This window comes from Candida parapsilosis, contig 005569 (genome assembly GCF_000182765.1).
Source record: "Candida parapsilosis strain CDC317 annotated contig 005569".
Classification (NCBI taxonomy): Eukaryota; Fungi; Ascomycota; class Pichiomycetes; order Serinales; family Debaryomycetaceae; genus Lodderomyces; species Lodderomyces parapsilosis.
The window spans coordinates 713,306-726,122 of NW_023503278.1; the positions used below are offsets into that span (position 1 = coordinate 713,306).

The following is a 12,817-nucleotide window of genomic DNA, read 5'->3' on the forward strand; positions in this document are numbered from 1 at the left end:
TAAACTTGATCAATAATACGCGTCAAGATGTCATACTCTTGTTTTTTCATGTGGTCTCAGAAGCCCTTCAAAAGCTTGTTCTACAGGTGAACCATTCTCAATTCGTCGCCACAATGCAAATAAAAAAGTGCTCTATTATTCTTAACGAAAGTCTTGTTTTCTTTTTGCGATAGAGGAGCAGTAATGTGCCACCAACCACGAGCGCAATCTATTCACATAGAGTAGTGGACAATGGGAAGGCTGCTTCCAATTTCTTTATTTTTTGCATCAGTTTCGGAACAAAAAATTAGCGAAAAGCTTCGGAGATTCTACAATTCTACACATTTGCTACCCTTGCATTTTTATAACTCACTTTTCACTTTCATTTTTATCAGCCTATTTACTCTGATTTCTTTTTAGAATCAATAGCGATATCAACCGTAATTTCTCTACCATTGATATCCTTCTTGTCAAATAATTCAACAGCCCTTTTTTGGGTTTCTTCATCCTTAAATCTGACAAAAGCGATACCTTTAGATCTTCCACGACTTCTTGGAATATGCACCCAAACCGGTTCCAATTCAGCAAATTCCAGTTTCAAAGTCTTGGGATTGACTTTGAAATCCAAATTGGTGACAAAAATGGTATTGGCCGATCTTTTACCTTCTGACGATAAAGAAGCATCACCACCATTGGTGGTGGTGGTGGAATCGGAAGCATTTTGCGATTCAGCTCTTTGCTTCTTTAAAGCTTCTCTCTTTTCCTCTCTGGCCTTTCTTTGAGCTCTGTAAGCTTCAATTTTGGCTTCTTTCTCTTCAGGGGTTGCTGGTGGGACAGCCTTCTTAAGGAAAATGTTTAACCTCTTAAACTTGTGACCATTAAAGTCAGCGACAGCTTTGTCTGCATCTTCCCTTGAGGCAAATTGAACAAAAGCAAATCCCAAGCGTCTCTTGAAAGATCTCTCGCCCTTGGTGATCTCCTTGAATGGAATTTCAACTTCAATGCTAGAAAAAAAAAGTTAGTACAAAATGATTCAAGAGCATTGGGTGGTTATCATGCATATACATACACATTCAAATCCTTGAACAATTCTTTCAATTCGTCTTCAGTAGCCTTGTAGTCGACATTGCCAATGTAGACTCTATCTTCAATGACTGGTTTCACAGTTTTAACTTCTTCAGACATGATTTTGGTTTTTTTTTTGCTAATTCTCTTGCTTTGTTCTTAATTCAGTAGGATTTCTCTCTTATATACCCAATTCAATGGTTCTCAATTTGTGAGTGTTTTTTTTTTATTTATTTTGATGATTGATTAGAAGTGCTCTAGATAAGAAGTACTCTAGTTTTGGTGATGTGTTGTTTTTTGCTTGTTGGTTGTGGTTGACGTGTGAGAATGGAAAAAAAAATTCAAAAAATTTGGTGACTTTGCGAGTGTGTGAGTGTGTGTCGGTTTTTTAGGTTGCCACTGAAAAAGAAAACATATGATCTCACGACATTTATTAATTACAACCAAGTGTCGTGAGAAACGTATTTGCGACAATAAACACTGAAATTACACACTTACTTCTCTAAACCTCCACTGCTATGTAAAGTCACTGCAGTAGACGTCTTTTGCACCCTTCCTTTATTCGTAATTTTATTAAATACAAAAGATGCCAAATATTTATATATATAATTGATATTGTTTCAACTTTGATCTCTTTTCACTCTGTCTTCCTCTTTCACCCTCATTACTTCAACTTGTTGAATATACGAGGTGCTACACAATCATTGATACAGTGTTGCAAGTGGAAAAACTCCTCAACGCAATCTTCCTTGTAATGTTTGTGTTCATAATCTGGCTCTTCTTGTTCTTTAGTAACCCTTTCTATACATTCATGGAAATGATGATCAAATGGTTTACAAGCAGCAGTCTTGGCACACTCTTCTTTCAACTTGTCCAATGGGTCTTCGTTTTCCTCTTCATCCTCGTCATCCTCGTCTTCGTCGTCCTCATCTTCGTCACCATCTTCTACTTCTTCTTCTTTTGGTTCTTCCTCTGGTGCGTCTTCTGGTGTTTCAACTGGAGCTTCGTCATCGGCAACTTCATCTTCAGTCTCGTCAGCTGGCTGTAGAAATAGTTAGTATATGGACTTGCAAAGTGTGCATTCTGTCTCGTTTTTCAGTTTTTTTAACATACCTCATCAGCATAAGCAGTTGGGATGATGCTTTCATATATATCTCTCAAGAACGACATTTCAATTCTCTATGGTTTTCTTCTTAGATTGGTGCAATACAGTTCCCCCAATTGGTAAGCCAAATATATATGTGCCAATCGTTTGATTTCTCAGTCAATTGTGCTAACGCTTTTGCTCTAAATTTTTTTCTTTTCACTTTTTCGTTGGTATAAGCATTGGTAGCGAGAAAGTAAGAATTAGCGTAATAGAGATAAATAAAATATTTAATTGGCTAGAAAAGATTGGAGCTACCAGATCACGTGTATACGTCTATATATATAGTTCTAATTATATTGTTATTCACTCTCTTCGTTCTCCATGGCAATCTCATAAATCTTTCTATTGGTATCAAACGGGTTATCAATGTATAGGTTGTGGCCACCTTCAGCGATCTCATCATATCTAAACTTGCTTGCAGGTATTGCCTTGGTCAATCTAGAAACTAACTTCTGTCCCGCTTCTGAATTCATAAAGTCGTACTGTCCATAGAGTAAATATGTATTAAACGTGAATGCTTGTGGGTCTGTCTTCATCTTGGCCATAAACTTGTCGTACAATGGCCATTTACTTACCGTGGCTGGCGTCAATAAGTACTTAACATAGATGTCACTATTGGTACCATTGGAGACTGAGTTGTATAGATACTCCACAATAAGCTTAATCTCTTTAGGGGTACCATACACCAAGTCATTGACGTTGTTGAAAATCCATTCTGGCCCACCGTGCTTTTGTATCAATTTGTTGATCTTGGATAATTTAGATAACCACATGTTAAAATACAATTGAACACCCCAGGGACCCAAAAATGGTAACACCCGCGGTAAGAATGGGATCTTGTAGTACCAATTCAATATGTGATTCATGGATAAAATGGGGAACCGACTAAGAAACTTGTACGAAGTCGGATCCAACACTGGTTTTACAACGTCAGTGGTGATTTTATCATCATTGGTTAACGCCATCACATGACGTTCTACTCCAACCGGAGATAACAAGATTAAATTTGACACTCTTTCTGGGTACATCAATGAGTACGAAGCACTCCAGTATGCACCAAAAGAATGTCCTACCAAAAAGTCAATCTTTTCAATTCCCGACAGCTCCCTCCATTTGTCAATTGCAGAAGTGTAGAACTTTTCCATATCTTGCAAAATTGGTTTGAAATGTTGCTGATAATGGGCAAAATTTTCTGGATCTAGCTGAAATCCTTCAATAAGTTTGTAGTACTTGCAATACAACTTCTTTGGATCAGTTGGTTCATTATCAATCAACTTGATCTTGGCAGTTGGGGGAATTCGCCAACTGATTTGCTCATTGTCGATTTTGGGATTCGATGATAAACCGAAAGTGATGTTGTCGAGATAGTGGACGTGGTAGTTGTACTTTTTACTTGTTTTGAACTTGTCAATGAGCTGAAAGTTTCGAGCAAAACATCCCAATGATGCACCATACCCATGAATGAAAACAATGTGTTTTGTTGGTAGGCACTCATTGCTGATAATCTTAAATTGCACCTCATTTATATGATCGGATTCCCCAATAGGTACTTTCTTGGCCCCCTTTTCTATATGTGAGTTTGCATCTATGTTTGGCACCATCAATTCCACCAATGCTTTTTGCAATATCTCAAGTCTATTTGGAGATAACGACCGCCACCATATTGACAAACTCTCCTTAAATGGTATAGACTTGATGATTGATGTCTGCGGTTGATACCCATTGGGCAACACATACTTGCTGGTGTTCTTCAAGGAGAACCACCGCACCGCTCGTACATACATTGTTGTGAGTTGGGTCCATCAAAAATCGAAAATTTTCTAACCGCGGTCTCTTCAGAAAAACATCGGCTATAAATGTTCTCAATTACACTAAATCTAATGAATCTAAATCAAAAGCAAACATTATACAGAACTGAAAGTATGCAAATAAAAACCAGTTTTACACTTCTTTACCCTTTTGAGTTAAGCTCATATCACCATCCTCAAACCTTTCAATTCCATGATGTACTTCGCGACCCACCATTTCCTCCTCAAATGATTCTACATCTTGCCATTCTTCATACCACCCTTTTTCAAAAGGCTTTGTTGGTGGAATACCAGTTTCCACGGGCCAGATATAATTGAGCACCGAGTACACAATCCAAGCAGAACAGAAACCCATGAAAAAGTTGAGTCTGTAAACTTCTGTTGCACCAATGGGCACTTTGTGCGTTTCTGTAGCACCAACAAAACCAACAATGTTTGGCAAGATCCCACAAATATAAGCAGCATATGCACGCCAGTTGCAACCAATCTTGTTGTAAGCATACATTGACTTGACTGATTTATCTTCAGGAGCAGTTGGTGAGTACAAATGGGTTAATTTGAGGTATCCCCGACGGACATAATAGTAATCACAAGCAACAACACCAGCAATTGATGACAAGAAAACCGAGTACGCAGAAAGGTAAGTGGTGAATTTGGACGAGGAGGATATCAATTTCCACGGGTTGATGGCTAATGCAAGGAATGCACAAATGTAACCACCCCTTCGAATATTGATAAATCTGGGAAGTATTGCAGAGCAATCAGTACCAAACGATAACGAGTTTGCCGAAATATTGGTACCTAATTGTGCCAACGCAAATGCCGCAGATATGAAAAACACGCCAGCTCTGTTTCCAGAAGTGTAATTATCCAAAAACCTTGCCAACACATCCAATGGTGACCAATATGTCTCTCCATATAAATTTTGTGCCCCTGATGTAACCAATATACCAATCAAAGACGTGATCGAGAAACACACTGGAATTGAAATTGTGTAAACAAGGTATTTCATTCCAAAGGATGGTTTATTGGCAAATCTGGAGAAATCAGGAGAATTCACAATCAATGTGGCAAAATTAGCCAATGCATTCATAGTCGACTCGACAAAAGCCCATGCGAGGTCAGATCCGTGTAACCCATTGGGCTTGTTCATTACTTCACCTAACCCATGTGTTTTAATCAAAGTCCAAATCAAAAATCCAAATCCTGCCACAGGTGCAACATAAGCTTTCACTGTGAACAAGTGTCTAATCTTATGTGGTGGGAACCAAATAAATGGCAATTGAAACAACCAAAATAAAAAAATTCCAAGAAACTGATACGTGGTCAAGTCGGGGTCGCTAATATGGTCAGGAATTTTGTCAGGCAAGTTCTTACCAAAGATGGAGTGCAACATTAACAGGAAAGTTGGGCCCGCGACAGCAGTTTGTACAGCAAACCACACACAAGACATGAAAACACGATTTATGACTGGCCAAAGGGAGCCATAGATTCCAAACGAGGACCTGACTGCCACTGGGAACGATATGTGATACTGAATACCAACTCGTGCACCGATTGACACAAATATACCGCAAAGGAAGTACCCGAGCCATACTGATAACCATGTCATCCACCAATTCATATTTGAGGGCGATTACATTCCGGTGGAGGCAATTTGCCAAGTATTGATATTGAACGAGTCGGCAATCCAGAAAAACACATAATTGTACCAACTCCATTGTCTTCTTGCTTCCTCCACTGGCCTCAAGTCATGGTTGTACAAAAACATTTGCGCCGTAGTTAGATCCCCCTTTGGCTGCACCTCTAGCTTCTTCATCAACTTCCCCCACCAAGTTGTTGGTTCATTTTGGTCAATGCCAGATTCAATAACACTGCTGTCTTCATCTGACACTGATCGTGATCTAACAGGTTCGTTCAGGAGAACTTTCTTGACACTACTGAAGGTGGACATGTTAGTCATTATTGATGAAGATCGAATGAAAGAATGGGGACTAATCAGTGGGATGAAGAGAAGGCGCACTTCCATATATATATATATATACGACACTGTTAATTTTTCACCAGTTTTCAAGTAACTACAATTGTTTCTTCCTTTGTCGGTTGCTGTTCTTTGTGACTGCAAATATTCGTAAGCTTCCTTTTTGTTGTTGTGGTTTCACCTATATGCAGGATCTCTATCCCTTATCTAAATTTGGATAGAAAAGAGATTGAAAATTTCTTTTTTATTTTGTGTCTATCAGTGAGAGAGATCCAATTGTGAGTCGAGGGTTGAACGGCGAATGAACGCCTCGAGGGTTCGTCATTCTTTGACCAGTCCAATAGCCGCTGAACGTTTTAATTGACTACTTCACTGCCTTTGTTTTCACAGGTGATTTTTTCTAATCGCAAAAGAACCCGACAGATTAATTCTTCAAGGTGATCACAAAAAAAACAAATGAGGGGAGAAAGCAATGCTTAAAAGCAATTTGGTCTCAGTGCCTGACCCTTTTCCAATTCTAAACTTAGCGCCGTGTGTAGAGGCTATGTATGATATCATCTTGCATCACACCAACATGGCACACAAGACAGAAATTGCCATAAAGATGCAATTAAAGGGACTTAATTCTTTTTTCTCTCTTTTGTAATTAGTTTTTGCTCCAAGACCATCTGTGTGAAGCGGCGATATCCGAACTTCTTGTATCTTTGTGACACATTTTAATCTTTCAAAATTGCAAAATCTTCGGCGACCCAATAAACAATGGTTTCTGATAGCTCAGTAATATGATAGATTTCAATATAAATGGCATGTTTGATTAGGATTCCATTGTGTAGATAATGCGAGGGGGGTAATTCATATAAGGAGTCGTTTACGACTTCTAAAAACGGAGGGATGTAACTGAGTAAAGGTTGATTTTTGCTCTTTAAGTAAATCCTGAAAATTTAGGGTACCCATTAACTGATTTAATATTCGAGGATTGGTAGAAGATGTTGTATTTCAATAGGAACAGTCTATCAACTGCATGTTTATTACCGTTTATACCGGTGAACCTAATTTCGAGGAACTCAGCAGGTTACATAAAATCATTATTAAATTCGTTTTGACCATGCGAACACACTCAAATCCTTTAGTTTTGACATTCACTTTGCATCCCATATCAACTCTTAGAAATCCCTCAGAACATGGAATTAGCACGGCCCAAAAAACGCACTGAATGTCAATAACATTGATTTCCAAATTATTATGAAGGACTAGAACAAACACAACCAACAAATAGAGTAAGTGCCTTGGGCACTCGAATGACCATCTAGATCTTCTACCTTATCTTTGAGCTTCATCATGGAGATTTTTAGGATTGGTTGCAAATCAATACAAAACAGTCTTTTACTCGGATAGTCGTGTATTTTGTTTACACTGTCAAAAAGGCCATGTAAATAAACAAGTATTGGGTACGTAGGCCAATAACAACCATGTTGACTCCACCATTAGGTCGTGTAGAGTAGCATACTAAACCAGATTTTCATTCTTGTATGGCCCCATTATCTTTCCCTGCATGAAGTTATTGTGGCTTTACTCTCAAGGAAAGGGAGACAGAAAAAAAACGAAAGAACTCTTAAAGACAATCCATACTCTTTTGCTCCACACCTCCCTCCCACTTTATGTCATTGAGTAGCTCATTTGAAAATCTACAGGCAGCAAAACAACTTACGCAGAACAGCAATGAACCATACAAAAAGAATTCAGTATCGTCAACAAACTTTGTGACTAGTGGGAACTTGTCAGATAATCCTAACGATTTCATCACATACATCATTCCTGACTTTAATGCAGTTAAATACTTTCAAAAGGACTTCATAGACTCTAATGAGTTTTATCTTATTGAAGAATCTGAAGTTACGGGGTTTGAATTGTACTTGGTTGAGCAGTGGGTGATTAATCGTCACATTGGTACCATTGTCACTGCTTTCACCGGAAATGAACTGTCCAAGATTGCAGTAGTCAAGTTCACCATCATCAAAAAGCCAACAAAGTATTACCCAATTAGGTTTCAAGAATACCTTACCGAGTTGATCCAAAACCACTCACGAATGAAGACAGTGGAGAAATCAACTCCCACAAGAGCCAATAGTGACCACGATTTATTAACCATAAACACAATCTCAAGCAAGCCTCCAAGAAAAGAAAAGTGTGAGATTAAGAATGACGTTTGTTTTGTTACCAATTTGACATCGCTTCCTCCTCAGTTGAACTTGATACCGGTTTCCAACGGGGACGCCAGACAGATGGAAGCGCCGTTCATTATCAACTCTGATTTGAAGCGGTTACAATGTACTGGTAGATCAGTATCACTAACAACAGACAAAATATCAGCTGCTTGCGAAGACAAGTTTCGGCAAATGTACAAAATCTACAATTTCAAAGAGCCCGTGAAATTTGCCGTCAGAGAGCTTGTGAATGTTGTTCAGACTTGTTTGTTTTATTTTGATCTACTAGATGGACGATATTGTACAGGTTTGCTTTGCGTGAAGACCGAGGAAGCGATAAACAGCTGGTGGAATTTGATCGGATTACCTCATTTCAATTCCAAACCAAATATCAAGGCAGGTGTGCTTCCAGCGAGAACAGTGGCGGCAATAATCAGTTTGATTCTTAGCATTAAACTTCGATTACAACTTGTGGGGATCTCGGATGTACCTAAAGATCCCTTTGACTTTGAAAACTTTATGTTATCCGTTGGTCTGTTTCAAAGGCAGTATAAATTGGAAAAGACAAGGAAATTGGATATGGAGACAATGAATAAGTTGTTTACCACAACCAACTCCCGTTTAATGTCATCTAAAAGCTCAAATTATTTTTCGCCGTACAGCGGAAATGAAGGACTTGAAGAATACGACCTAATGGCATCACCAATACAAAAGTCACCAACTACAAAGAGACTGTATGGGAAAAGGGAATTGAAAAAATTAACCAATGTCATGAAAACATCAGTTCAGGATCGAATTGCAGCAGCAAGTAATAGGGAACCCGATGATGTTAAGGGCAAAAGTGGTGGCATTAGAAATCGAATTGCCAAACTCGCCGACACTATGAGTCCACTTGATGTGGAAACCTTGGATTTGGATAATTTAGTGAAAAACTACCTTGTGGGAAAGACATTGATCAAATTGTTTTATGGAGTTCAAGCAGGCGGTGCATTCACTCCCTATGAAAGTGCCGATCAATCCAAGTCGAAAGAAAAAAGGAGAAGCAGAGCAAATGAAGTTGATAGCCATTTGTACACTTTTGAAAGTTTACGTGACAAGATTATTCAAAACAGCAACATTCAATTGTCAACATACAATTCAAGATATGCACTAGGGTTCAGTAAACGGTTTGGTTTACAAAGTCGAAAAAATATGCTGGAGGAAAGAATGAGTTCAACACATCTAGGTCCTCGTACTGGTGGTGGTCGTGAACGGTCTCTTCAATCGTCGTCGTTGGTGGATTCTTTTCTACAAATTGGTGACGATTCAGCTTCCTTTGATGATAGCAGTCTGGCTGATGATCGTCGTCTAAGTGTTCATTCGAGCTTTAAAGATGCGCATAAATCAAATGATCCATTAGTACAATTCAAGCGCGATTTGAATAGGAGAAACTCGTGGCCCACTTTGCTCAACAAGAATGAAGAGAATTTGTCGTCATTTGTCCACATGAAAGACAAGAATGTGCTCAATCCGGAAGTGGTCGAGGTGTCTCGTACAAAACCGCGAAGTTTCAGCACAACATCAATTGAAACAGCAACTGACCCTTCCATCGGATCCATATCCAAAGTATCACAAATGTATCTTGATACAATTGATGATTTGATAAAGTATGAGAACCTTCGCGATTACTATTTTGAAAACGCAAATGAACACCAATGTGTATCAAATGCCACATTGGGCAAATCCTTTCAATTGCTAAATATCGATTTGTTAAAAGTCAAAAACCTCAAAAATCAAGTCTACACCAACAAACATCGAGTGTTGGAAACCGGGATCGCCGATCACTTGAACTACAATCTTGATACATTAACAAACACCATTGATCGATTATCTTACGAGACTCGAATCGTTAGCAAAAAAATTAACGAGCTTGAAGAAAACTTCAAAATTTACAACAGCAAGCAAAATGAAGCGGAAAAACGATTGGAAAGATTGATTGGTGAAACCTTGAGTCATCCTGATATGAAGGTAATCTTTACTGAGCAACAACGTAAAGAATTTGCCTTCAAATTGACGGGCGACGAGAATTTTGTCGAGTGTAGGAAAGAAGTGGAAACAATGAGTCTGAAGGTGATGCAATATTTGTACGGATTCTTTTGGGGGTAAAATATGGTGTGCTGCTGCTTACTTTGAAATATAATCTTTTTTGGTATCCAATAGTTCTTGATTCTCTTTAACCAATTCTTGCAATTTACTCGAAATGTAGTCCTGTTTTTGAAGTTCCATAACTAATTGTAATCGTTGTTGTTGCAATTGTTTCATCTCATCATCAGAGTCTTTTGCGTGTGTTGTTGTTGTGGTTGCTTCTTCTCCTTCGTCTTGGCTCAATCGACTGTGCTCTTGTTCCGGTACCAAACCTTTCACTATTTGATTAATTTTGGTTATTGCGTCATCTGACTCATTTATTTTATCAGTGAGCGAGGTGGTCAATGTATATAATGCCAGTAGTTCATCCTCTGGCCTCTCACTCATTTGCGGGTGATGAATAAACGATGTACGCTTTGTTCGCAATTAACACGTCCACAACAAACAACAAAAACAATTTGAAAAAAAAAAAAAAAAAAAACACTTGAAACTAGATCAACATAACGCAACTACGACCCACAAATACCTTCTTTCGACAACCATGGTGACAATTGGCAATGCGCATGAGGATTTAATACATGATGCCGTATTAGATTACTATGGCAAACGATTGGCTACTTGTTCATCCGATAAAACGATAAAGATTTTTGATATTGATGGCACTGACAACTACAAATTAATCACAACTTTAGTTGGACACGAGGGCCCCGTTTGGCAAGTTGCTTGGGCTCATCCTAAATTTGGCTCGATTTTAGCCTCGTGCTCCTACGATGGTAAAGCTTTGATTTGGAAAGAGCAACCAGAAACGCAACAATGGTCAATAATTGCTGAACATACTATACATCAAGCCAGTGTCAATTCAGTAAGCTGGGCTCCGCATGAATTGGGAGCGGTATTGTTGTGTTCATCATCCGATGGCAAAGTATCTGTAGTTGATTTCAATGATGATGGAACTACTTCACATGTCATTTTCGATGCACATGCAATTGGAGTCAATTCAGCATCCTGGGCGCCAATCACCACATTGTCATCGACATCAAAAGATGCCGCTAGCTTGAAACAACAACGTCGGTTTGTTACATGCGGATCGGATAATTTGACCAAGATTTGGAAATATGATCCAAATACTAACAATTATATTGAAGAGGCGAAATTGGAAGGACATACTGATTGGGTTAGGGATGTAGCTTGGTCACCATCGAATGTTATTCGTCCGTATATTGCTACTGCATCTCAAGATCGTACTGTATTGATTTGGACGCAGGACAAGGACGGCAAGTGGCAAAAGCAGCCATTGACGGATGAAAAATTCCTCGATGTGTGTTGGAGATGTTCATGGTCGTTATCAGGAAACATCTTGGCGGTTTCTGGCGGTGACAATAAGGTGACTTTATGGAAAGAGAACTTAAAGGGTAAATGGGAACCAGCTGGAGAAGTGGAACAATAAAATTGGATAAAAATTGGTGATAAAGTAATCTCCTTCTTTTTATAAAAATGCGTCTCTTTATACAGTTTGTCTAGGTAGAGTTTTTCTCTCTATAATTGATTTATAGTTGCCTCAATTATCCTCTCAACATCTTTTGAAGCCTCATCAGCAGCCTGCAACACTTCAGCATGACTAGCCATTCCATCATCCAACGCCACAGGATTCGGATGCAATGCACTTGGTGGTTTGTCACCGACACCAGCATTGGTAATCAATGACAATGCAAGCACTCTCAAGCCACAATGACGAGCAACAATAACTTCAGGAACAGTTGACATGCCAACAGCATCCCCGCCCAATGTCCTAATTGCACGAACTTCAGCACGACTTTCAAATGTGGGGCCGGCAGCAAAGAAATATGTTCCTTCATGAATTGGTCTCGTTACATTCAACTCCCGAGCTTTTTCAACAAATAATTTGCGTAATGAGTGATCATAAGCATCCGATAATGGCAAGAATCGCGGGCCAAATTGTTCTAAATTTGCACCACGTAATGGATGCCAGCCCGCTAAGCCAGGAAAATTGACATGATCTTCAATAACCATTAAATCACCCGGTTTGTACAGTTGATTGATACCACCGGCGGCATTGGTAACGACAACGGTTCCAACACCCAACTCCGAAGCTACACGAACGGGGAATGTCGTTTGTTGGAAACTGTAACCTTCGTAAAAATGTAAACGACCAACCATACACATGACGGGGACTTTGTTGTCGCCAATGAGCCCAAATACTAACTTCCCGGCGTGGCCCTGTACTGTAGATGTTTTGAAACCGGGGATTGATGAGTATGGGATTTCAATTATGGGGTCAGAAGCTAATGTGTTTGCAATTCCACCTAATCCTGATCCACAAATAATCATGACTCTGGGACGAGATAAGATGGGGTGAGGGTCTAATTTAGACCCAATCACTGCAGAAGCATTGTGGATTAGTTGTAGGTACTCTTCAACGGGGATTTGTTCAGACATGATCAACGCAAGGGCAATTATATATATTGTTCAGAGATATATCCAGCTTGTT

The 12,817-nt window shown here is 39.1% G+C and overlaps 7 protein-coding genes and 1 pseudogene across 8 annotated transcripts; 2 read left to right on the forward strand and 6 right to left on the reverse strand. All coding sequences in view use genetic code 12, as the record gives it.

The window, feature by feature from the left end:
* Positions 1–379: 379 nt before the first annotated feature.
* On the reverse strand, positions 380–1,164 carry SBP1 (Sbp1p; the record flags this gene model as incomplete). Its single annotated transcript, XM_036812345.1, has 2 exons — positions 380–983; positions 1,049–1,164. 2 exons carry the CDS (start codon positions 1,162–1,164, stop codon positions 380–382), a joined length of 720 nt encoding a protein of 239 aa, XP_036663462.1.
* A 544-nt stretch (positions 1,165–1,708) lies between these two features.
* Positions 1,709–2,214, reverse strand: CPAR2_103180 (ubiquinol--cytochrome-c reductase subunit 6; the record flags this gene model as incomplete). The annotated part of the gene is made up of 2 exons (XM_036812346.1): positions 1,709–2,086; positions 2,158–2,214. 2 exons carry the CDS (start codon positions 2,212–2,214, stop codon positions 1,709–1,711), a joined length of 435 nt encoding a protein of 144 aa, XP_036663463.1.
* Positions 2,215–2,490: 276 nt separating this feature from the next.
* Positions 2,491–3,975, reverse strand: CPAR2_103190 (uncharacterized protein; the record flags this gene model as incomplete). Its single annotated transcript, XM_036812347.1, has 1 exon — positions 2,491–3,975. The coding sequence occupies one exon, from the start codon at positions 3,973–3,975 to the stop codon at positions 2,491–2,493; it is 1,485 nt and encodes a 494-aa protein (XP_036663464.1).
* A 157-nt stretch (positions 3,976–4,132) lies between these two features.
* On the reverse strand, positions 4,133–5,962 carry CPAR2_103200 (annotated as a pseudogene; the record flags this gene model as incomplete). Its single annotated transcript has 1 exon — positions 4,133–5,962. A coding segment is annotated over one exon (1,830 nt).
* A 1,676-nt stretch (positions 5,963–7,638) lies between these two features.
* On the forward strand, positions 7,639–10,329 carry CPAR2_103210 (uncharacterized protein; the record flags this gene model as incomplete). The annotated part of the gene is made up of 1 exon (XM_036812348.1): positions 7,639–10,329. The coding sequence occupies one exon, from the start codon at positions 7,639–7,641 to the stop codon at positions 10,327–10,329; it is 2,691 nt and encodes an 896-aa protein (XP_036663465.1).
* An 18-nt stretch (positions 10,330–10,347) lies between these two features.
* CPAR2_103220 (uncharacterized protein) lies at positions 10,348–10,695 on the reverse strand (the record flags this gene model as incomplete). Its single annotated transcript, XM_036812349.1, has 1 exon — positions 10,348–10,695. One exon carries the CDS (start codon positions 10,693–10,695, stop codon positions 10,348–10,350), a length of 348 nt encoding a protein of 115 aa, XP_036663466.1.
* A 154-nt stretch (positions 10,696–10,849) lies between these two features.
* SEC13 (GTPase-activating protein) lies at positions 10,850–11,755 on the forward strand (the record flags this gene model as incomplete). Its single annotated transcript, XM_036812350.1, has 1 exon — positions 10,850–11,755. The coding sequence occupies one exon, from the start codon at positions 10,850–10,852 to the stop codon at positions 11,753–11,755; it is 906 nt and encodes a 301-aa protein (XP_036663467.1).
* Positions 11,756–11,844: 89 nt separating this feature from the next.
* Positions 11,845–12,765, reverse strand: PNP1 (purine-nucleoside phosphorylase; the record flags this gene model as incomplete). Its single annotated transcript, XM_036812351.1, has 1 exon — positions 11,845–12,765. The coding sequence occupies one exon, from the start codon at positions 12,763–12,765 to the stop codon at positions 11,845–11,847; it is 921 nt and encodes a 306-aa protein (XP_036663468.1).
* Positions 12,766–12,817: the final 52 nt, after the last annotated feature.